This window comes from Ctenopharyngodon idella, chromosome 21 (assembly GCF_019924925.1).
Source record: "Ctenopharyngodon idella isolate HZGC_01 chromosome 21, HZGC01, whole genome shotgun sequence".
Taxonomy (NCBI): domain Eukaryota; kingdom Metazoa; phylum Chordata; class Actinopteri; order Cypriniformes; family Xenocyprididae; genus Ctenopharyngodon; species Ctenopharyngodon idella.
In genome coordinates this window covers 11,273,308-11,298,244 of record NC_067240.1, presented here as the reverse complement: position 1 = coordinate 11,298,244, position 24,937 = coordinate 11,273,308, and the positions used below count along the sequence as shown (strand labels likewise).

The 24,937-nt window shown below is 38.0% G+C and overlaps 1 protein-coding gene and 1 long non-coding RNA gene across 3 annotated transcripts in view; one reads left to right on the top strand and one right to left on the bottom strand.

The window, feature by feature from the left end:
* The window catches only part of rxraa (retinoid X receptor, alpha a), a 114,812-nt gene that overhangs the window by 14,745 nt on the left and 75,130 nt on the right, over nt 1–24,937 (bottom strand). The window contains exons 4-6 of one of the 2 annotated variants that reach the window (XM_051877459.1): nt 10,724–10,874; nt 9,175–9,354; nt 5,259–5,443 (exon numbers count right to left, since the gene is read on the bottom strand). In XM_051877459.1, the coding sequence (XP_051733419.1) occupies nt 5,259–5,443; nt 9,175–9,354; nt 10,724–10,874 (516 nt within the window). The remainder of the gene's footprint in view (nt 1–5,258; nt 5,444–9,174; nt 9,355–10,723; nt 10,875–24,937) is intronic. The other variant, XM_051877460.1, reaches the window with a different exon arrangement.
* Nucleotides 991–20,406, top strand: LOC127503523 (uncharacterized). Its single transcript, XR_007927109.1, has 2 exons — nt 991–2,247; nt 19,649–20,406. It is a non-coding gene; the product is annotated as an uncharacterized LOC127503523 (long non-coding RNA).

The following is a 24,937-nucleotide window of genomic DNA, read 5'->3' as shown; positions in this document are numbered from 1 at the left end:
CTTGACTGTGTTCTCCTCCTTTAAAGGCGGCCCTTCCCTGCCTAACTGGAGGCATGTTACTAACGCCTGTTTAACTCCTGTTCTAGGTCACCATGAGATAAACACACTTCATTCAGCTTGGCCAAACCCCAACCATTAAGCAGCAGTGGTGGCCCATTCATGAGCTGCACTCCCGGGCCGAGGTCCTCTGATTAATTAGTGCACGGGGCAGTGGATTCCAAAAGAGCACAGACAGAAGGGGAGCTCCGGGAACAGCGGGAGACCATACCTCTGACAGCCGGCCAAGGGAATGCTACAGAGGGAACATATTCCAGTAAAGTGTCTCCCTGCTGTCCAACTTTTATTTTTTATTTTTTTTAAATCCTGTTCTAAACCATCATCTACAGAGTTTTGGAGTGTTTATTTCTGCCTGGCAGCTATAGCGCAGGTTAAAACTAATGACACTTAATGTGGTGATATTTATGACGTCTCTTGATGGGGTCAAATCTGTGCATTTCAAATTTAATTTCAAATTTAAGAAGGCACCAGACTGGCTTCACAGAAAAAGCATTATTGAGAGAGTGGGACAAACAAAATACCCCATGGTTATTATAAAACTAGTAAATAAAATAAATAAAAACTAAACTATTTAATATTTAATAAATAAATGTTAAAAACTAAAACATATAATAATATAACAATATATGTAAGAAATAAGGTATGAGAAGCTGTGCTGTATCGTGAATAAGTCACGAATAAGACATGAAGCAGAGTGCCTGCAACCCCTTCAGCTGTGACTTATTCACGATACAGCACTAGCCTCGAGTACCTTATTGCTTTTATAAAACGGTTACCACACAATACAAATATTAAAGACAAAAATATGTATCAATGCAACTTTCATGAGGTAAACCTTCACTAAAAGCCTTCCTTCCGCCGGAAAATTGTCTCTGACTGAGAACAGCAACAGAAGTTACATTATTATGCCATTAGATGGCGGCAAAGACTGCCTTTATGAGTGTGTCAGTCAGTAGCGAAGACTTTTACATTGAAAACACTGAATTGTTGTGAACACGGAACAAGACACAACTGACAATTGCTTTGACTAGCGCTGTCAGTCACAGGAAAACCCCTTAACTGTTAAAAAGACAAGATAATACATCGGATATTTAAACAGATTTTTTATTACGAACATAGGACTGACCTGAAAGATAATGCTAATTCTGAATGCAGGTAATAAACTCGCTCAATCAATCTCTTTCTCACAATACTCTTCTACATAATACGGTAATAATACCAACTGAGAACAAACAGTTTACATTGCTAAGAGTGGTTGCTAAGGGTGTTGTGTAGTGATACACAGAACCGTTGGGTGAAGCGGTCATAACTGTGTTTTATCGTGAATAAAACACAGCTATTGACCAATCAGAATCAAGGACAAGAACTAACCGTTTTATAATAAAAACTACAACATATGTAATAATATAACACACACACGCACACACACACACACACACACACACACACACACATATATGTGTGTGTGGGTGTGTGTGTGTGTCAATGTATATAAATTACATAAACCAAATACAATTGTCCATAAAATAAAAAACTAAAGTATTGTTGAAACTCAAAAGGTGAAATGTAAAATAAATTTGAAAATATTAAAAAAAAAAACCCCAAAAACCTTTAAAATCACAAAACTAAACATAATAATGCACAATAAAAAAAAAATAATAATGAAAAACAATAATAACCTTGGACCCTGCACTCACAAAATGAGCCCCCTACTGGAGATACAGCATGATGAACCCATCCAAGATAGCGAATCAGTGACTGAGTGCTTTCTAATGTAAAGCCTGGCAGCTTCTCCCTCATGACAGGCCTTATGTTCTCCCTCGTCTCGCTACCTTTCCCCAAACGTCGGTCCTCTGTTCCCACACATCTTCATCTTCCAGAAATAACCCCCATTTACTCACATAACAGCTTCCAGAACATTTTCGCTTCAGTACAGAGCAGTCCCAAAAGACGCACTCAACCGCCCAAAACTCTCTCTCTCTCTCTCTCGCTCTCTATCCTCCTTCGGTTCTACCACTCTTCCTGTACGAAAAAACTCTCCTCAGAGGCTGACGGCAGGCTGAAAGCTCCCGGGGACTGTCAGAGTATTTCATTATTCAAACAATGCTGGAAAGTGGAGCCAATGATCACTTTAGTGGTGCTGATTTGTCATGGTGACTAGACGAGGGAGGGAGACTTCACAGCGCACAGGTAAATTCAACAACTTTATCTTGCTCTGCTTCTCTCAGGGAATTACCAACCAAAACTCCATCAAAACAGATTAAGAAGTTGGATGCGTATCCTAGTGGTTAACGTACGTGCTCTAACACATTGAGTCGAAAAAGTTGGAGTCATAGCCTAGCGGTTAGCACACATTTCAACACTTTGAGCTGCAAAAGTTGGAGTGATAGACAAGTGCACATGCACCAACATACTGAGCTGTAAGAAGGTGGACTCATGGCCTAGTAGTTAGTGCTACGGATGCCATCAATGTTTTTTGCAATGTGGAAGCAAGCTATTTTCTGTGAATGTGTGAGACTCCCAATTCATTAACCTGCTAGAGGTAAATAACTAGAAGACTAACAAAAGTGCAGTAAACAGTAAACAAACCAGAGTTTATAATTATGGTGTTTCTTTATTTTTTTTTAATACATTAAAATAATAAAAGCAAAATCAGTTTGCAATATCAAGCAGCATAACAAGCTGTTTTATATAGCTAAAAATAACTGGAAGAGGATGACACCGGAAGCCTTGCACATTCAAGTTTCAAATGACCGTGCCCACTCTTACGTTAAAAATAAGGTGAATAGACATTTTGGGGAAAAAACAACCAACCAACCAACCAACCAAATAAGGCTGTCGGTAAAATTCATATTTAACTTTTTATTTTGTGTTTTCTCTTTATTGGCAATGACAAAATACGAGTGGTGAAAGGCGGAGAGAGTTTGTAACCATAACTGTAAAAAAAGCATACAAAAAAGAACATACTGTTGATCAGCACTTGCAGACTGGTGTGTTTAAAGGGATAGTTCACCCAAAAATGAAAATTCTGTCATCATTTACTCCTGTATGATGTTAACGTGTTTCTGCTGTAGACAAAGGAAGATATTTGGAAGAATCTTTGTAACAAGCAGATCTCGCGCCCCATTGGGTGAGATCTGCTTCTTCCAAATATCTTCCTTTGTGTACAACAAAACAAAGAAATGTATACAGTTTAGGAACAACTTGAAGGGGAGTAAATGATGACCGAATTTTCATTTTTGGGTGAACAATCCCTTTAACACTCAAAAAAACGGACACATTGATGTCACATCGGTGAGCTAACTTTCTTTAAGTGCAGGTAGTGTGTTGAGTGCCATCATCTGTCAAGGTGCAACACTGCCACCTACTGTGTTGGAGTGTCAACCGCTGGATTATTTATGATATTATTGTATGTGTAGTATTAACATGATCTACATGCTCATGTAGAAAACGTTCAAATTTTGGCTCATCGTACCCCCTCTTCTAATCATTTCCAGACCTATTTCTACTATACCTTTTAAAACAGTGGCAAAAAAGCCAGAATACATAGAAAATAGAAGAAATATGAGACTGTAAACTTGATCAGTCTTAATATAAGTCAAACAGAAACAAAGCTAATACACAAAGACTATACTTTATCATTGCTTTGTAATTCAACAGGTGAAGGTGAAGAAAAGCATTACAACAAAGAGAATGAACAGAACTGATAGGTGAACAGAAATAATGAGTGGTTTTTAAGCAATGCTTCACACTGCAGTAATCAGAGTCTTTCTTTGGAGACGTGCACTATGACGTCACGTATGTCCAAACATGGCTATCAACAAGATAAATCACTTACATTACACCAAAACAAGCAGAGACAGAGAAGTGCTGTCGTGCAGGCAACACACCATATGGCTCAAGACATCTTAGCTCTGGGGTTTCTTCAATGTCCTAAGTTGTTCTCTGGTAACTATGCCCACACTAAATCTGTTCCCGCAGCTTTACATAGAACTGGAGCACCCAATGTTCTTCACATTATTCTGCTCTTGAGTGTTTGATTATTAAATATGCTTTTGCTACTCTTCATTGACAAAACAAAAGAGAAAAGACAACAAATTATTTGAGGATCGAAATAAGATATCTGTGAAAGAGAACCTGCGTGTCTTGCATGAGCACCAAGAGGCAATGTATCTGAGTGCAAACCATTTCTCCAAAGCTCCAACATGCAAAATAGTTCTTTAATGTATCTCAAGTAGAGGTCTGCATTCCCGCGGCTCTCCCGCGGGAACCGATAAGATTTCTTGCTGCGCAGGATTACATTTTGAATGAAAGGCAGATTGTGGTCGGTAACTATAGTGTACTTTAGGCGGGAGAGGCGGTCTGACAATAACCCGGTCACTCCTGAGATGCTTTGACATTACCGCATCTGTGCTTGAACTTGAAGTGAACAAAACTTTCTGCAGTGGTGGCGTTCACACAGTCCCCAGTTCCCTGTTGTGAGAAACCTGGCAAGATATGTTCTTTAGAGGTCTGCGCGAGTGCATCTTCAGAGAACATTCAACCTTTGTGATCAGATTTTGGAGGAGAGACGTTCCGAAAGGGTCGTCAGTCAGCGTCATTCTGTTCTTGCGTGGATGTTAAAAAAGATTTCATTTTGCAGTATAGCTAGTAAGCCAACAGTTTTCGTTTATGTATTTTTGGCTTAGCCTATAGTTTTGAGGGACATGTTGTAGGCTATTTAATTTAGCCTATTATTCTTTGTGACATTTTTTCTCTGACATTTTTTAGGGTGTTGACGGCATCATAACAAATAAAAGACAAGTAACAAAGACAAATAAGACAAATAACAAATAAACAAATAAAAATCTGTATATGCTATGCAACATTTTATATTTGTTATCTCCAATCACTCTCTTTCTTTAGGGGAAGTTTAAATGCGAGATTCTGGAAACGATCTAAATTTAGAGGGACCCGTCGGGTCGGGAAGGAAATCACTATATGTGGATAGCGGGTGAACACAGAGTGAATTTTAGGCTGGAGCGGGTGCATGCGGAATAGAACCTTGCGGGAGAGGGCAGGAGCGGGACGAAAAAAAAAACAGTCCCGCGCAGACCTAGTATAAAGTATAAAGGGGGTTCTCATCCTTATCATGGTGAATAGAAAACCTGAGGTGGCTCCTCAGGCTTTCCAGTGTACAAAGAGGAAGTGATGTCACTTACTGAATTTGAGGGCATAGGTACGTTGGTCTCAATGTAAGTCTCCGTTTTGGGCTCCACGGCAAGCTCGGCCTCCAGGATCTTCTCCACAGGCATGTCTTCATTTGCGCTGCTGGTCGACTCCACCTCATTCTCGTTGCGGTCCTTGGCTCGCTGGCGCTCCTCCTGGACGGCTGTATGTAACAATACTAGTCACGGTCACTACAGTTAGTCAATCAAGAAGTCAACACAAATACACACTCATGTCAAACTGATACTTTAATAAACTACACCTCAGGTTTTAATACTTTTTGACCCCCAAATATGATGGACTCCAAAATATGGTTATTCCCTTGCGAGGGATCCTATAAAAAAAAAAAAAAAAAACTAATTATAAAAAATTCTAAAAAAAATAAAAAAATAACTAATATATTGTTATTCAAGTCAAAGCAAATTATTAAAACATTATCTGGTGGTAGATGTATAAACCTGAAGTGAAACACTTAAATAAATAACTAAATCACACACACGCATGCACGCACGCACAGATATATATATAGGTCTCGCTTGTCTTGTGGCGTTTGAATGGATTAAAAGCATTTACGAGAATAACAGCATGATCATATAATGTACCGCTAGCCCCAAAAAAATGAATGCTGCGTTCATTGTGTTAAATATTTTTAATGCGTTAAACTGAAAAAATAAATCGCATGCATTAACGCGCTAATTTCGACAGCACTAATATATATATACACTACCAGTCAAAAGTTTGGAAACATTACTATTTTTAATGTTTTTGAACGAAGTCTCTTATGCTCATTAAGGCTGCATTTATTTCATAATAAATACAGAAAAAACAATAATATTGTGAAATATTATTACAATTTAAAATTATGGTTTTCTATTTTAATATTCTTTAAAATATAATTTATTTCTGTGATGCAAAGCTAAATTTTCAGCATCATTACTCCAGTCTTCAGTGTCACATGATCCTTCAGCAATCATTCTAATATGTTGATTTGATACTCGGTTATTATCAATGTTGAAAACAGTTGTGTTGCTTAATATTTTTTTGGAACCTGTGATACTTTTTTCAGGATTCATTGACGAATAAAAGGTTAAAAAGAACAGCATTTATTCAAAATATAAATCTTTTCTAACAATATAAATCTTTACTATCACTTTTTATCAATTTAACAAAAGATTTCTATTTTAAATAAATGCTGATATTTTTTTTAAACTTTTTATTCATCAAAGAATCCTGAAAAAGTATCACAGGTTATAAAATAATATTAAGCAGCACAACTGTTTCCAACACTGATAATAAATCAGCATATTACAATGATTTCTGAAGGATCATGTGACACTGAAGACTGGAGTAATGATGCTGACAATTCAGCTTTGCAACACAGAAATAAATTATATTTTAAAGTATATTAAAATAGAAAACCATAACTTTAAATTGTAATAATATTTCACAATATTATTGTTTTTTCTGTATTTATTGTGAAATAAATGCAGCCTAAATGAGCATAAGAGACTTCGTTCAAAAACATTAAAACTAGTAATGTTTCCAAACTTTTTACTGGTAGTGTATATATATATATATATGTGAATAAATGTGAAACGTGTGTGTGTGTGTGTACTGATTTCATTTCCAACTTTGTTGCATGCCAGAATGTGATGTTGTAACATGTTTCTTGTCTCTGTGGGTTCCTCCAACAGGCTTTAACAGATCAGACATTTGATCAGTTCAGAGCAACAGGAAGTGGTTAGTGTTGAACAGTCGCTCAGTCTCACTGTGGCCAGAGCACTATTAACCACAATCCAAGCCCCTGTGGTTAGAGTGTGTATGTGCCGAGCACAATTCATCTAAAAGACTCTGAACCCAGTCCCTATTCACAGCACATTCAAACACACAAACACTAAACGTTCTCCTAACCCCTCGCTATTTTCCTCAATGGCGAATCACAGAGGTACCGCGGTGGTGGTTGGGGGTTCAGAGAAGGGGGATTCTGCTTTACGGAAAGTACTGTCTGGAGGTCAGCCCAAGGGTAAAATACTTCTCCAGGAGTCAGAGAGAGGTGAGAGGGGCTGAAATCACGTTAGTTTTATTTCCCCTGGAGAAGAGGAGAGCATAAATTCATTTAATCCTGTTTTTCTGCAGATTCGCTCAGCTCTTTTTGGGGGGAGCGTGGCCCAGCTCTCCCGTGCCTCGGGGTACGGCGCAGGCTTATGGGATACGAAACAGGCGAACGCAAGCAAATGATCATATCCTTGAAAGAAACCGTGATGATATAAGTAACGGAGACAAAAGGTTGCACTGAGGTCATTGACAGTGGGCGTGAGAGCGAGACATCATGTACGTTTGCTCGCAGTGCTCCCTTCGTCTACAGGGGGAGGATTTTCTCTCTAAATGAAACAGGAGCTAGATGCTGTCTGCAAGGGCAGATGGGGACAGTATGTTGGCTATGCGACCTATAGCCACAATATATAATTTATAGGGCCGTCTGACTGCTTGCAGAGCTAAATGTTGTTTTAAACATCTTTGTAAATGTTTAAGCTTGGGCACATATAAATGAATTGTATCATATATTATATAAGTGTATCCTAATAAGTACACATACTATGTACTTATTATAGTAATTGCAATAACTGGGTAATAACTAGGTACTAACCCTGAATCTACCCTTGAACCTACCCTTAACCCATGTAGTTACTTTATATTACCAGTAATTTCTTAGGTAAGTACACTGTAAGTACATGTAAGCGCATATACTGTAAAGTAAAGTGCAACCCCTTACATATATATACATATATATATATATATATATATTAGTTATAATTAATGTACTCAAAAATACATCCTTAGATTTTTTTTTTAATTAAAATTATAACTAAAATAATAGTTAACAGTCGATGTGAATGTTTGTTTGAATGTGGAATTATACATAGAGTATCCAAAACCTCTACATCCCCTTCTAAGACGACAAACAAAAAGCACACATTAACAACAATCGTGTGTGCATATGCATGTATATATGCGCCGCACTCAGCTATAGAAGAGTTCATTGGTTCCACTTTAAAAACTGAAAAGTAGTCTCCGGTGAAAAAAATGTTTCTAAAAACAACACTGAAAAATTCTAATATCTCATAAATCCAAAATTATTCTCTATGACTGAGGGGCAAAATAGTCTCTCAGATCAATATTCCACCAGCTGTGTGCTAAAATCTTCTATTAGCATGCTTAAGCACTTTCGCGTTTCCTTTTCTTGAAGACAAGTGTGCAAAAAGTGCTAATGTTCCCTTTTTCTTCAGTGTGATAAACCAACCCTCACCTCTCCCTCTCTTTCATCTTTATCTGCCTCAGGTGATGATTTGGGAGACAAGATGGTCTTCTATATTTAGCAAACTGAGAGAAGAGTGATCCTGTTTCCTCTCAGTATATTGTGAAGTACATTGGACTGGAGGACAATCGCTGGAATCTCGAGATTCCAAGTACCTGGAATCTCGAGGACAGTCGATGTTCATCATGCGCATCATGGACTCGTTGACTGATGTCTCACTGTGAGAAGACTGGCAGACTGAACATCTATGCAAGCCTTAATTACGCGCTGACCTGCAGTCTGACCATTTAATGGCTGATTGCAGTAATATGAATGTTGCTTCTACAGTCACACAGAGCTGAGATTGAGTCTAATACCGAGGGTACATGGAGTGCATAAAACATTTCGCCCCATGGTGGAAAGCTCAGGTCAGTCAGTGCAACGATGGACTCCTTCAACCAAGCCCTTATGTACTAACTTGAGAGGATGCTAAAGGGGGGGTTTATGTAGCATTCAAACTAATTCATTTTAATGAGAGCAGGTGGAGTGAATAGTACTATAAATTTTCAGAGAGAGAAAGAAGAAACTTGTATCCTCAACTTTATGTGCTGTACCTTCTCTCTTCATGCCCATGGCCAAACACTTCTGATATCGGCAGTACTGGCAGCGGTTGCGCTGGCGTTTGTCTATAATACAGTCCTTGTTGTCTCGACAAGTGTAGGTCAGGTCCTTACGCACAGTCCTCTTGAAGAAACCCTTGCATCCCTCGCAGCTGTACACACCATAGTGTTTACCTGAGGAAAAAAAAGCGCAAACACAGAAGCCTTAAGAGTTATGTTCAGGTCTACATTGGTAATAATTCATGGATCAAACTTTTGGGATTTGATCCTTCAATCTTTCAACTGAAGTGTGTTGAAATAACTTCTGCTGCTATTAAAATACTGCATCCCTGCTGAACAAAAACTGTTTAAACCAGCTTGAGCTAGTCTCTCCCAATCTGATTTCTTCCTTCGAAGAAAGGATTTTTTTTTAAAATCTCGATGGGGCCTTTCTGGTAAAATAAAAAGATTAATTTACGTTGTTTAGCTGGCAGAACAGTTGAAAAATGCCAAAAACCCTTCTAAAACCACCCAACAGACCATCTTTACAAGGACAATAATAGACCGAACAACAATAGACTGGTTAGACTGGTTTTTAAGCTGTTTTTTTTTTCTCCCATTCCAACCAGCTCTGCACACCAATAGCCTAACGGTGTGCCTTCAGGGCTGGACTGTTTGTTTACGAGTCAAAATCTGCTCAGGGGTAATTAAATGTAACAAATCATGTAAAAATGTTTTATTGCAAAATTAAACAAGATTTTATTAAACTTTGATAATTGCCTTAATCTTTTAAAGAACTGAGAAGATAGTGATCAAACTACATTTTATAATAATCACCTGTCAAGTTTATAATATACATTACATCATGTATTCAGTGAAGCGATTGATGCCAATGAGTGTTATGTCGATGTTTTTAGTTCTAATATTTTAGTTTCAACCGACAGCCAGCCTAAAGTTTTTGACTAACCTGATAATGTGAGTGAGGGGTGAACTGTTTGACTTTTGGGTATTTATAAAATGTGCTGGAGACATTCAAAATGCTTTAAAAATACTTGTTTGGCTGTTGCAAATTCGTTGACTTTAGAATATCAAGTTAATTTTTACCAGGAAAGGAGTGGCTTTGATGCAAAAAACGTTTTTTTTTATCATCTCTTATAACAAAAATATTTAAATCCAGGAAAATGCAGATCCTGTTGTAAAATAATAGTGAAAATCACTTTAAAACTGTTGTTCCATTATTACCCCTAAGCAGATTTTGACTCTTATACAAATAAACCAGCTTAAGCTTGTTTTAGCTGGTTTAAACTGGTCTCCCAGCCTGGTTTAGCTTGTCAAGCCTGTCAACCAGATTGAAAAGTGTCCCAAACCCCTCTAAAACCACTTGAAAGACCGTCCTGACTGGCATAAAAGACCAGCTAAGACCAGAAAACCAGCTTAGACTGGTTTTAGCTGTTTTTTTTTTCCTATCCAAATTAGCCCTGCAGAGCAACACTAGCAGAATGTGCATTTGGGGATAAACGATCAGTTTGCACATATACTTTTGCATACAGATGTGTCTTGGTACCTGAGGAGCGGTCGCCGCAGATGGCACAGATGTGTTTGGTGAGGGAGAGGGGGGTGCCTGAGGGCTGGGCTGGCACCTTCATCACACCGTTGATGCCCAGGGGCGGCTTGATATCTTCTGAGCTGCTGACAGAGTTCATGGGCGAGTTCAGCTGCAAAATATACGCAAACAAACAACACACATTATTTAGATACGTCAACATATCATCTTGAGAGAGCCCGAGTTCCACGAGGCCCTGACTTTTCTGTCAATTACTTCAGAACAGTGCCAGACTCGACCTGATGGGTCAGCGTTGAGATTTCAGATTGATTTTGTGCCACAAGATAGGGGTTCTCTCATCTGATTTTGTTCTCTCTCCTCCTTTCTCGTAATGCAAGTAAAAGAAATGGATGCTGAGTGTGTCCCCAGCCTCATTTTTTCATATCCAGCACCAGCAGTGCACATGTTCTATGCTAGAATGGCAGCAATAAAATATTTAGCGGGACAGTGGAATAAAGATGTGGTTCTGTTTTTCTCTCTATCTCTCCAAGTTAAAATGCGTCTGGCGGGCCTCATCCAGACATTTATTTGCTCTCGCATGCGTATTTTGAATGAAAAGCACAGAGATACTCAAATTACTGTGGAGATGACAGCTAAAAAAAATCTAAATTCATCACAAATGTTTATTATTTAATGTGAGCCAATGTTTTTGTGCACATTTTATTCAGTCATTCTAAGGTAATGACAAAACAATTGTGCAAGAAGCAATCACAATAACAGAACATCCTGTTCATTTCACTCTACACATGTTCATATTCAATTACGCACTTTAATTATATCAGTCACACAAGGGTTTTGAGTAAATGAATGTTGCCGACGGGTAGACACTCTGCCTAAGGATCCAACAGGCTGACAGATGCTATCTTGACTTTGGGGAGTGAGAAAGCCAGTAAAAAGTTTTATAAGATGCGTTAAGAAGCGTGGTCTCTCTGCATTGGTAACTGTGATGTTCACAGGCATTTTACTTTGTTTTGAAATTTCATTTATACTTTAGTAGATGTTTTACCAGGGACAGATTTTTCGGGGGGCTCTTAAAAGTGTGACAGACTTAGTAAAGGCCTTGGGACTGTGCGCATTCTTGGCCACGAGACAGAAACACTCATGTGAGAGCCTTCATAGTCTTGCTCTCATGCTTTAACCAGAACACTGCTAGCAGTCAAACTAGCGAGAGAGGCTTGATAAAGACCCCATTTAGACCAAAAGGAGCATCGTCACTTCCCACTTCACACCATGGCTATGTGTTGATGTGAGTATGTGAGACATGCAGACTTGCTAGACTTCTGCGGAGTGCCATATAGCCAGAGGACACTGGACACAGACAGACCACTCTAGCCCTATTGAATTACCACCACAACGTCATTTCCATTACTTTTAAAAAGATATATTGTGTTTAACAACATTGTGTGATGACATTTTCAACATTTCTTTAATAAAATGGCAGACTCCTTTGTCTTGCTAATGTTAATTTCCCAGCTAGAATTTTACGTATCTTAAACGCAAAATTAAATATTCTTGACACTTAATTTCACACAAATGACGAAAACATATCCAACAAAATATATTTTCTCCTAGGTAAAAGCACAGTATAATCTTTGATTAGATCTTTATTAGTTATTCGTTTATAAGTAAATTTGCAACTCAGATTATTAGTTAGAAAAAATTGGTTGTAGTGAAAATGACTCCACTGAGGGGCAGTTTTTAGGTTATTATATGTATTTTTTTAATAACTGACTTTCATGTTTTAATGTATTAAATATTAAAATCTACATTTAAAAATACCAGTCAGTTTTAAAAGGCACACTATGTAAATTTTTGCCAATAGAGGTCGCTTATTCAAAACAAAGGCGTAGCTTGATGACGCCTTGATTTCACGGAATAATGGGAGATGTCGTCTTCATGTCTACAGCCGGTGAACAAAAAAAATTGGGATGGGACTCGGGCAGAAATCATGTTCATGGATGAGATTATTAATATTACTGTAGTATGAAACAGAGCAGGGCCGAGTGCTGTGCGAGCAGAAACGAGGCCGCTGGTGCGAGTGCTAATGAGAGACGAGTGCGACACATGTCTCGAGAGCAGCAGAAGTTTCATTATGCCGCAGTCGCCGCCGCTTCAGGTCAAGCGTATGTGGGGTAACATTGCTGTTTTATCATATTAGTTACATTTGTGTGAAAAGTTGTGAAAAGTGCTACTCTGCGTTCGCTCGGTGGCTACTACGAGACACTTGTTGCACAATGCAGTAAGCTAGATCGATATTAGAGATGGTAAATCATGGTACTCGCTGTAAAGAAAACGATATCTAAACAATAATACTTACTATGTTGAGTTATATAACATGATTAGTTTTCTGTCGATGAATGTGTCCATCCAAACAGTTGCTCACCTGTCTAATAAAGTGCATAATATATTAAAGCATCCTTGGTGTTTCCATGGTTTCTACAAAATAAAACTGGAAAACGAGTGTAACGCGGGTATGATGTCATTGATAGGCGACGCACGGACACGGTCTGTGTCCTGGTTAAATATTCTTATTTCTCTGGATTTAAACATTCTCTGAAACATTGGGATAATGTAAGTACGCAAGTCAACAAAATATATAACACTGTTCTAGTGGTTACATATTGTGCCTTTAATGTGACCTTCATTTAACAAAAAAGATTAAAAATCTAATCTATCAGTTTTAGTATTAAAAATGACCAAAGTTGTCCATTTTGAAATAGAAGTGCAGAAGTGTGAAGAGTTAAAGAAACACCCACATGTGGAAAGACTTAATATAGTTAACAACCCTTATACGTGTACATGATTGCATCATCCCAAGAACATGTGCATGTGTACACGTGCCTACACACCCCTTTAACTCGTGCATGGACACACACAGTAATGACACGGCCCATGCCATTACACTGATGACCACAACATGTCCTGAATAGACTGCTGCTAAGACTGAATGCTTAAACAAACAGATCAACTGCAGAAAAAAGACAAACCAACCAAACAAAAACACTCAAAGACTGAATCTGTGTCAAAAACATGATTAACACTTCTGAAAACTGCTCCTCTTTCATTCTGTATGATGATTCATTCCATCAGTCAAAAAACTAACAGGCAAAACGCTGTGGACAAAAGCCCCTGTACTTCCACTCTGCTTGATTTATGATGTCAGAAATGGTCATTGTCCTTGAAAAACACTGAAGGCACTCAAGGCTGTAGGGGCCATAACAGTGCAGCCCATTCTGATGGAGAGGTGTTAATGATGAGCGAGCAAAGAAAGGATGGGCGGCAGTAAATTACACATGCCATACTTTATTTAGATGCTGTCAGTTTACGAGAAATAAAACGCCTTTTGTTATGATTTTTTTGTCTGTGTCTCTCCAATGAAAACCTTAAACATGCTCATGTTGCCAGCATACAAATACTCACTAAGAACGAATTGAGCCCGCTGATAGAGCCATTTATTCACACACACTGTCTGCATTAAGTGACCGATTTACTAAAAGAATTATGCAAATCTGGTAACGGTGCAAATGCGCCCACAAAATCTCTGCTAAACTAAGGGTACGTATACAAGACAGTTTTGTACTAAAAACATATTTTTTTTCCTTTGCATTTTTCGCGTACAGATGATAACGTTGTCAAAACGATCCCCGTTCAAGCGGATCCGCGACTAAATGACTAAACATCACTATAAGCTTCCTGTAGCTCAAACAGTGGAGCATGGTACTAGCAATGTCAAGGTCATGGGTTCGATTCCCAGGGAATGCATAAACTGATACAATGTACATCTTGAATACAAAGTAAGTTGCTTTGAATAAAAGTGACTGGTAAATGCATAAACATTAAATGTTTTCTAAATCAGCGTTTAGAGTTTTTATTAAAAAAAACAGAGGAATGCAAAAAAGACTGAAAAGAATGACCATGACAAGATGCAGTTTTAAGTTGAAATACTGCATGCAAAAGTGGTGCAACTGTATGAATTCATCTGTCAGTCTCTCACACTTGACCTATACACACATTGTGTGTTAGTTCACAAACAAAAGCAGCTGTTAAAATGAGCCTCCGTCTCCACTTCATACCTCAGTTTCTCTGTTTTGCTGGACCTCTGTAGTTTGTCTCTATCAGATGCAGAGTTGTACTATCAGAGGACTCTATCACAGTACAGCTATTTTCAACATGCAACTCAATCTGCCCAAACTCCCTCTCAATGCTGTATTTGTGTGTAGGGGTATATGTGTGTGTGTTACAGAAGGATTAAAGGGTCTCAGTTCTGTGACTGTAAATAGAATAATCCTCCCTCCCATACATGATCACACACTCTTCTTTGAGGGGTAGGGTGTCAGACAAGTGCCCCGAGTAAGAACAGCATGATCAGCCAGCCGTGCTGTGACACTTAAGCTGTACGGAGAGGAGGGGGCATCCCAAAAGTTGAGGCACACACATGTACGCAAGCTTCTGAAGTGGCTGTTAGTAGGTCATTTACATGTATGCATGTAAATGTTAGTAGGTCATTTACATGTTTATCCAAAGTGACTTGTATACGTATAGCCTACATTTTATCAGTTCTTGCATTGCCTGGGAATTGAACCGATGACCTTGGCATTGCTAGGGTCATGCTCTACTGTCTGAGCTACAGGAAGGCCCAAGAGATCATGCTACAGGCCTGCTTTAGGACTGGATATTGAGTTTGATTGACTATTTAAAGACACAGTCCAAAAATGGAAACTTATGTAATTATATAATAAATCTCATTCCAAACCTGTTATTTTTTATTTTATCAGGGCTCTGAACCAGTTCAAGGAACAGAAACAAAAAAACAGAAACAAAATCAAGTTCAATCGTTCTGAACAGAAAGATTATTTGAAATGACCACTGACCGGTTAAAGGGTTAGTTCACACAAAAATAAAAATTCTGTCATTTATTACTCACCCTCATGTTGTTCCACAACCATAAGACCTTCATTCATCTTCAGAACACAAATGAAGATCTTTTTGATGAAATCTGAGATATTTTTGTTCCTCCATAGAGATCCAACGCAACTATCACTTCAAGGTCCAGAAAGGTAGGAAAGACATCATTAAGGTACTCCATGTGCCTCCAGTGGTTTAACCTCAATTTTATGAAGCGACACGAGTGCTTTGTTTGCACACACACACAAAAAAAAAAAAAAAAATCAATTTACCACTGTATTTACAAAATAATATTATCTAAAGCGTGTTCACGCAACAACGCCAGCTCTCGTGTGAACACAAAACGCATGTGTCGTGGTGCTCTTGTGAACAATCGTGCATGTGTGTTGAGTTGACGCGCGAGTCTGAACACAACACGCATGCGTCGTGATGCTCTCATGAAGGCGCGTTACAGATCAATATTTTCATACATAAAATGGTAAAAGTTTTTTTTTGTGCAAACAAAGCACTCGCATCGCTTCATAAAATTACCACTGGTGTCACATGGAGTACTTTAAATACGTCTTTCCTACCTTTCTGGACCTTGAAAGTGGTAGTTGCGTTGGATCTCTACGGAGGGACAGAAAGCTCTCAGATTTAATTAAAAATATATTCATTTGTGTTCCGAAGATGAACGAAGGGTGTGGAAGTTTTCATCAACTTACAGCTTACAAAGTTTATTGTAGCTATGTGGAAACTCAGTTTTTACATTACGTTTACTACATTTGGCCAAAATATTGTGTTATACAAGATAAAATACTATGCACAGGCTGTACTGGCTATAACTAGACAGCAAATACCAGACTAAGACTATCTTCTCTGCTCCTCAAATACATAAAACATTAGCCTTTACAAACATAGTGTTTTTTGAGTAAATAAAATGCTGTACTTATTCAAAGAACCCATTCTTTATTTACCCCTGCACTGTAAACAAGCAGAGGTGGTCTCTTTAAAATGTGTGCAGCACTTCATTCACAAATGAGGCAGGTGGAGCTACAGTATGAGGTTTTGCCAACAGTTTGAGGATCCACTGAATGTATGAGCTTTATTCAAGCTCCTTTATAAAGTATAGGCGCAAAAAAAAAAAAAAAAAAAAAAAAAAAAAAAAAAGTTACAAAAACATCATTATTAAGTGGTATTTTTTCCTAATCAAACCATTTTCGGAAAGGTAATGTTACAGAAGGAAATAAATGAGCAGAAACATTAAAATACTGATTCTGCTCGGACTGAAGCGATTTTTTTCCTGTTTTTAAGCACTGAGCTATTAACTACTGTGAATGGATCAATGAATCAAGTTGAACTAAATAAAATTAATAAAAAAATAAAATTGATGTGAATGGGATAAAACAATTCTTTAAAAAACGTGAATAATACCTCTTCTGTTTTTTGTAATTTTTTTCCCCAGTGAATTTTAAGTTAACTATGCTTTTCATTTCTCAAGTATGTAATAGCTTGTTTTATCATAAGCTGCTGAGCTGAAGACAGAGAGACAAGTTGTCAGCACCTCTAGATCTGTATATCTGTGGTGAAACACATAACAGGGTTAGAGAGTGTTGACTCAGGAGAAAGAACAGAAGCCTTGACCTTGAAAACCCACTAACAAAAGGAAGTCATGGCAGATTTAAGCGTCAGATACTGCTTGACTTATCTTGCCAAAATTGTATATCCATCCAGCCTTTGTGCAAGTAGACTACAGATATTGACACTTCAGGCTGTCCAACATAAGCTAGAAACAGAAAACAGTGCCATCATGTATTTTGTCTCTATTTTAACAACAGTCAAGCAATGTTTCACTTAATGATAAAGGCTCAGGGGCCGTTCACACAGGATGTTCTTGAATTTAAGTGACAAAATGGAGTGCATGCACTAAAAGGTGTAAATATTGTTTAGCTTAACACTGCATTTAACAACGCTTGTCTAGTGCATTTTTCTATCTCTTCTATGCAACAGCACAGAAGTATGCAAGATTGATGTGTGAATGGCCTCTTATGTTTTATACATTTACATTCAACATGATGTTATAATCTAGCATGGATTAACTGAAAGTTTTTTTTTTTTTTTCTTAGTGGAAAGCTCAAGTTTCGCCCCTATGGACCGCAGGTTCAGTCTGAAACTTTAGACTTGGTCCACAACTCTCACTCTTACTTGGTCCTTGGAAAAAACACATGAATTTCATTTCATTACAGGATTTAGACTAACAATGCTTAAGGAGACGTATATTCTCCCACGAATGGACAGATTTTATGTGATATGAAATGCAAGAATGGTGACCTGGCAAGGCAAAAACACAGAGAGTAAGAGCATAAATCTGGAACCTTAGAAGAGCTTAGCTGTTCTTACCAAGCCGAAAAACAGACTTCCCTCCAAAGGACACTTCAAAGGGTAACCCAAATCCTGCAGCAGCAACCTTTAACACACGCTCTCTTCTCACAACCAGACAGCAACTTCAGACTGCAGTGAACTGGAGTGCACTCGACTGGAGTGGACTTCAAATAAAAAAAAAAAATTGAACACTTGATTCCACTCTGTTAAGTATATTTGACTATAACATGTGTATAAATCAAGGTTTCAAAGCCTTGCGCTGCAGTGATTTTACCACAGTGAAATGGAGTACCATTGGCCACTATTGTTCAATTGCTAATTACATTCATTCATAATAACCATAAACACAATCACTCTACTCGGCATATATATATATATGTACAACTCATGTGCACACTGAAGCAATATGAGTGTCATAATTATGACTGTCATATAAATAATTGTGATCAATAATTTAATTGTCTGTTTTGTTTAAGTCTTTAGAAGCTTAAACACTAAAGTATTTATTCTTCAAAATCAAACAGATTTCAGTTAAGACTTTGAAAACTTTTACCTAAGTAATAAATACAGTCGCAAGCGGCGATAATCGGGGTCCAAGCACTATGTGAATGATTGAAATGTATCCTAATGAAATCTTATGATGTGTTTTTTTACAACATCGTCCATCTTGAATCTTCATGGATAGTTAGGGTTTGATGAAACAAATTAGAGCAACACACGCTTGTATTGAAAAGGGCTTCGCTGGGAGTTTGATTGACAGGCGATCTAACCAATCATAATGCAGAATCCGCCATTTTGTCCGACAAAGCAGTCAGAGGAGTTAGTAGATTAACATCGGTGGACTTGAACTTGAAAAATGGTGTATACTGACGTCTTTCCGCGGTTGAACCAACATTCCTTCTGACGTTCATTCATGTTTATTTGATGCTACAAATTAACTAGTAGGAAGAGATGATCGGTTCACGAGCCGCTTGAACTGAGGCTCTACAGCGATCTGTCACGACACATTAAAGAGCCACAAATCAGCATTTATTGTTTAAATTTCTTTAAAAATTAAAAAATTTGAGACTTTGTTTCATATGAAAAGAACATGCTCTGTCTTGTCTGTTGAAGCGTTGTCAGTGTCCTGTTTGCTCTGCGATGTATTTTTCACTGTGTGAGAACATGTGGTGTGGCGTGAGAGCGGCATGGCTTGTTAGACATAGCAACAGTAACTAAAGAGGGAAGGTATTTGCAAACGGTCAAATGACTTTCAAAGGAAATCACTCCCTTTTACCGTTAGATAGATTAAAAGAGAAGTCAAAAAACCCTCTATAAAAAGGTTTACTGCCGTAAGATATGCAATCATAAAATATGTGGTGTATGTGTGAAGTAATATTAAACATTTAAATTTAGATGGATCACATGTCATAAGATATCAGGACAAGGAAGAAGAAACAGAAAATCAGTACAAACACAATAATGTTTCAACACATATCTATATCTATGACTCTCTCTCTCTCTCTCTCTCACACACACACACATTTTGCATTCATTATGCACCTAAACTTAGATCTGTTTAATAATACTTATTTTATAACAACTTTACAACTGACCCATCCATTCAAAATTCATATCCAGGATTGTCCACCCAGAGGCTACGTCACCAAGTCGTCACAACAGACTCCAACTCCAATCCAGGCTTGGCTGGGATGTGTACATCGGCACATGGAGAAGCTCCGCTGATAACGCTGACCTTATCCTTATCTCTAACCACTGCAGGGCAGCAGGGAGATCTCCTCTGCCTGATAACCCACTCAACATCTGACCTCCGATCTTTCACACCCATTACTCACCCTGAGTGTGACCTCATAGAGGCTGCTGTCAGTAGCGGTGTTTGGATACTGCTGTCAGCAGCAGTAAGTTAGTCCTGTTTTATATCAGCCCTAAAGGCGAGGGTCGGTGTCTTGCAGTGAAACGCTTCGACAGGATGTTTAACTCTCAAACATGCATCACTCAGCCAGATCTTAAGACAGTTTTGGAAGCCTGACAGCCATTAGAGCCATATCATAATGCAAACACTGCAAAAATGTTTTTTCTTTATTTGTATTTCTGGCTTCCTTAATACTTAATGCAAGATAAATTATATACCCTGTTGTATTATTACATTTCATTGCATATTACTGCATATACTGTTTTTCATCCAATTGGTAAATAGATCAATTTTAAAGATTTAAAAGTTGTTCAAAGTTAAACAATTTAAAGGTTTTAATCATCAAATGTAAATCTGAAAACAATTCTTAATATCTTACATACTTTTACATTGTTTACATTTTCTTTTACTGGACAAGACGTTTTTGCAGTGCAGATGAATACAAATAAAAAATATATATTCTGTGGATTGAATGACTATATATGTTTCAGACAGTGTTTAGGACAGTGTCTTTTAGGATTGATTTTGTTTAATGTTTACACAATGCATACATGAATTCTTCAAAAACCTGTCTCTTTCTATATGTATGGATATGACTAATGTCATATCTGGTTCAGAGAGCCGTTCGTTCCTGTCAAAGCCAAACATGCCGCTTCATTCTTTTCAATTAATCGCACCAATTAAAACGACACCGGTGACCAACCACTATCCTGCAGCCTCGCACAACTCCAGCCCCGGGTCAAGTCGATAAAATATTTACCCGATCTTCAACCCATTTCTCCGTTCTGTCTGGCTCCTGCTGTGCATGATGTCTGTGCTTTGGTATAGACTGTGCTGAGCCAAGACAGATTATAACCGTAGAGCCGTTTCCTCAGAAGAAATGTTGTATGGTGGAATAATTGCCTAGAGCCGAAACAGCTGTCAGCATCAAGATCTAATCTCCAAGAGTGGATAATCATCACTGGAGCGCTGTGTTTGCAACAATTGCCATGTGCCTGCATTGTTAAACCCATAACGAAACATGGAGATTTGTAAATGCTGATTCTTAAAAAACAAGTGAATACTCTGACACTTCAAACTGAGGCTTAAAAACCCCCAAAACAAAACAAAACAAAACAAAAACAACGAAAACAAAACCAAACAAAACAAAAAATGTGTTAAAAAAAATCTAAAGTTTCAGTCTGGATGTGGTGATACATCAACTTCACAAGCGCAAAAAAAAAAAAAAAAAAAGCAAGCATACAGAACAAACAAAACGCAAAGGAAAGGCACCGTCCTTGAACTCGCCAGATAATGCCTCCAATAATTTCAAGGTTTTACTTGAGAAATAAACCATGAAAGCTGAGAAATTTATCATCAGCTTTTGTTCGAGGGCTATTGTGTACAAGTATCAAGGTTGCAAGGAAGAAATTTACAGGCAAAATTTGCAGCTCCTATCGCATGGACTCTTCACAGCTTCTGAGGACACAGTCAGAGGTAGAGAGAGAGAATAAGAGTTTTTTTTTCTTTGGTAAAGTCAGAGTAAATGTGCATTGTATTGTATCTCTCCACACTGAGCAAACAATTCTTTTGTGCACCAACATCAAAATCCTCTTTTCTGCCTCTTTAGAAAATCCCCTGCAAGCTGAGCCCCTTTGAGAACATTTGAAACAACTGTTATTAAAAACGCTCTCTCCTCCAATCACATACTCCCAGTGCGTTGTTACCTTCAAGAGCAGTTCACTTCTGCTTTTCTCAATAGAAGTCTAAAAGTTAGAAAGGACGTGTCACATTGCACCCAAGTTTGGGTGAAAAGTTTCAAGGGAGCTGCCGTGTCCCCCTCTTCCCTGTCTCTCTTAGTGTGCACTTTGGCGCACAAAGCCTATTAACAACAGTCGCCAAGAAGAGTTTCTGTTGCTAATGTGATGTTTGTGTTTCATATTGCATAAATATATCAGTTTGGATCTAAACTTTGCTTGAACTTTCTTTAATAGGGGCTAATTGTTTTAGAGACTGAGTTGTACTGTAAACGCACTTCAGTGCCAAACAAACCAGTTGGTCGGACCAGAGGCAGCATAAAGTATGATGGTTAATGTGCTCTCTGCCGGAATGGACGTTTCGACATTTATTTATTTAAAAAAAATGTTTAAAAAAAAAAAAAAAATATCAATAAAATAAAGACCAAATAAAGATCAGAATAAAAAAAAAATAAATTTAAAAAAAAAATAAAAATAACAGTAATATCTAGAGTTCAGAATATCATAGACTTGACACTTTTGAATAAAACAAAATAAAGTAAAATAAAATAAGACAATGGTAATATCTAGAGATCAGAATAAAATAAAAAACAAAATAAAATAAAATAGGTTAAATCTAGAGATGAGAATATCAGAGATTTTCTTTTGAATAAAATATAAAAAAGTAAAATAAAGATCAGTAATATATAGATTAGAATATCATAGATACTTATAAAAATAAAATAATAATTACATTCAAATTAAAAATAAAATAAAACAAAACACTGGCAGATTGTCTTACTGGCACTGAACAGGTTAACAGACAAAGTCTGGAAGTGAATAAAACTGAAACTTGAAACATGATCAGTCGCTTTTATAATTTTGTTCTCTCTTTACCCTCTTACCACAAACCTTGGGATCACATCTGAATGTGAAATAACAAAAGAGGCATATTTTCCTCATTAGAGGCCGAGTAAAAGCATCTTAGTCAAGGCCAGAGTTTGTATTCTATCCTGCTCCCCTTCAGAGAGCTGAAAAAATACTCGCCTAAAGAGGTGCTCGATTTGTTAGAACCCAGAGGTACATTCGTCTCCATATGGTTTGCAAGTTAACTGCTGGCTGGCTACATTTGTTATGTAGCAAATTCATATATTCAGGCCTTAAAGGAACATTCCACGTTAAATAGCACTACAAGCAGATTTTTATGGCATGCTACTGTTTAACACAAAAATCATTCATACTCATACCTCTGTTTTAAATTAATTGTTGTGAAGAAATTAATAGTAAATAATCAAGTAAATATTAAAAAAAAAAAAAAAAAATCAAGGGTAGGTGGATCACTGCCAATACATTTTTATGCTTATTGCAGCCCAAATTGATCAATAATCCAGTAGATGTCTTTCCAGCTAATTTTAAAGAGACCAAGCACAAGGTTACGACCTCCAGCACAGATTGACGGGTGGCACCACAGGGGTCATGGGATCAAGTAGTTGCTGCTATTTAATGAATCACAGGATGACAGTGAAGGCAAGATGATAGCTCTTCCTAACTAGACCACAACCAAACTTGCATCTAGGGCCACAGCGACCACATCACCAATCCAAAAATATGTGAGATGGGTATATAGAGTTGTCAAAAGTACCGACTTTGGTAGCAAATTTTAAAAATGTGACGCTTTGAGTGCTGTTGAGCGGATTCGTAATCACCTCTGATTGGCCATTGTGTTCACGCACTCGTCGGATATGCCTGTGATTGGCTTCAATGATCAACGCTTTAAAAACGTTGTAAATAGTCATCAATGATGCTCTTCACCGAGCGCTTACACAGATACACACGGGAGCATTTGAAAGCAGGCATCTGTCTCAGACCAGTTCACTGATAGAAGCCCGCTTTCAAAACGCTTTCAAATTCAAACACTTCTGTGTGCTTTCAAATGCTCCCGTACGCTGATCATTGTAGCCAATCACAGACATATCCAATGAGTATGTCAACACAATGGCCAATCAGACTACTTTAACTGCTTTAAAATAATAGTAGCTTGAACAGCTTGAAAGTAGTTTCCTCAACAGTGATAATGACCTTCCAGTAACAACATCCAGTTTTCCAGTACAGTACACACTGAACCATAATAAGCCATTTAGGCTGGATCGAGAGCTAGCAAATGTTCAGGGATTCTTCTGGGGAGACAAAGCGGCGTATCCCCTTTCATTGTCGCTGGAAGTGTAAACCGAACCACGTTCTGCCTAATGTGTCCCAGCTGCTGGGAGACGGCAGAGTCCGTGCTGTGTCGGAGCTGGTGGGATTGAGGTCTACAGGCGGCTGACAGCATGTGTGTCTGTGTGCAAGAGTGAGTCACTGCAGCTATCGCAGTATTGTTTGTCAAAACCAACCTCCCCAAGTGAAGGCAATCCGAACACTTCAAAAGAATTGAGAGAAAAATCCATAAAAGCCACAATCCAACTCAAACAAATGAGTATTGTAAATGCTTTCCAGCTCCCTGTGATGGTGGATGCTGTTATGATTTGAAACTGTACACACACTAAACACAGATACACAAACCCAGACAAAACAAAAACCTATTGTTTTACACCCAGTAGGTGCCATAACAAGGGCAGTAAAACACTTGAATTCTGAGACAAAACCCTGAGGTGCCGGCATATTACAACATATATACACACAAATAAAAATATATGAGATTAACAGCATTTATATGCCACAGGAAAAAACAAATAAAAAGTACAGAAACTACAGAAATTTATATATAAATGAGTGATTTAAATAAAAGGCCAAATTTATTGAAAATTGACAGATTTTTTATTAAAATTATTTATTATTTGATAATCAGACCCACAATTCTCTTTTATTGTCATAAAAGAGTACAAGTGGTTGTTGGTGTTAACCTTCAAAACAAACATCTTTGGACAAAATGACGATTGAGCTCGATGCTTGCTTGTTTGTATGTTGAATGTTGGGGAATTGTGTGCACTGTGTTGCTGGGCGGCTGATGCCAGTGGGGTGCCTGTTCCGGATCCTCTGAGGTTAAATACAGAGGGACCGAGTCGCAACCCCGTTCCACCCGGTTGGGCCTGAAAACCGCCATTCAGCCGAGTGCTAAACATAAGTGACAAATGCCGTCTGACTCAAATCACCTTCCATGACTGCCTCCCACCCAGAGAGAGAGAGAGAGAGAGAGAGAGAGAGAGAGAGAGAGAGAGAGAGAGAGAGAGAGTGAGAGAGAGAGAGAGAGAGATGTCTGAACGCTGCTGTGTAAAGATAAAACTG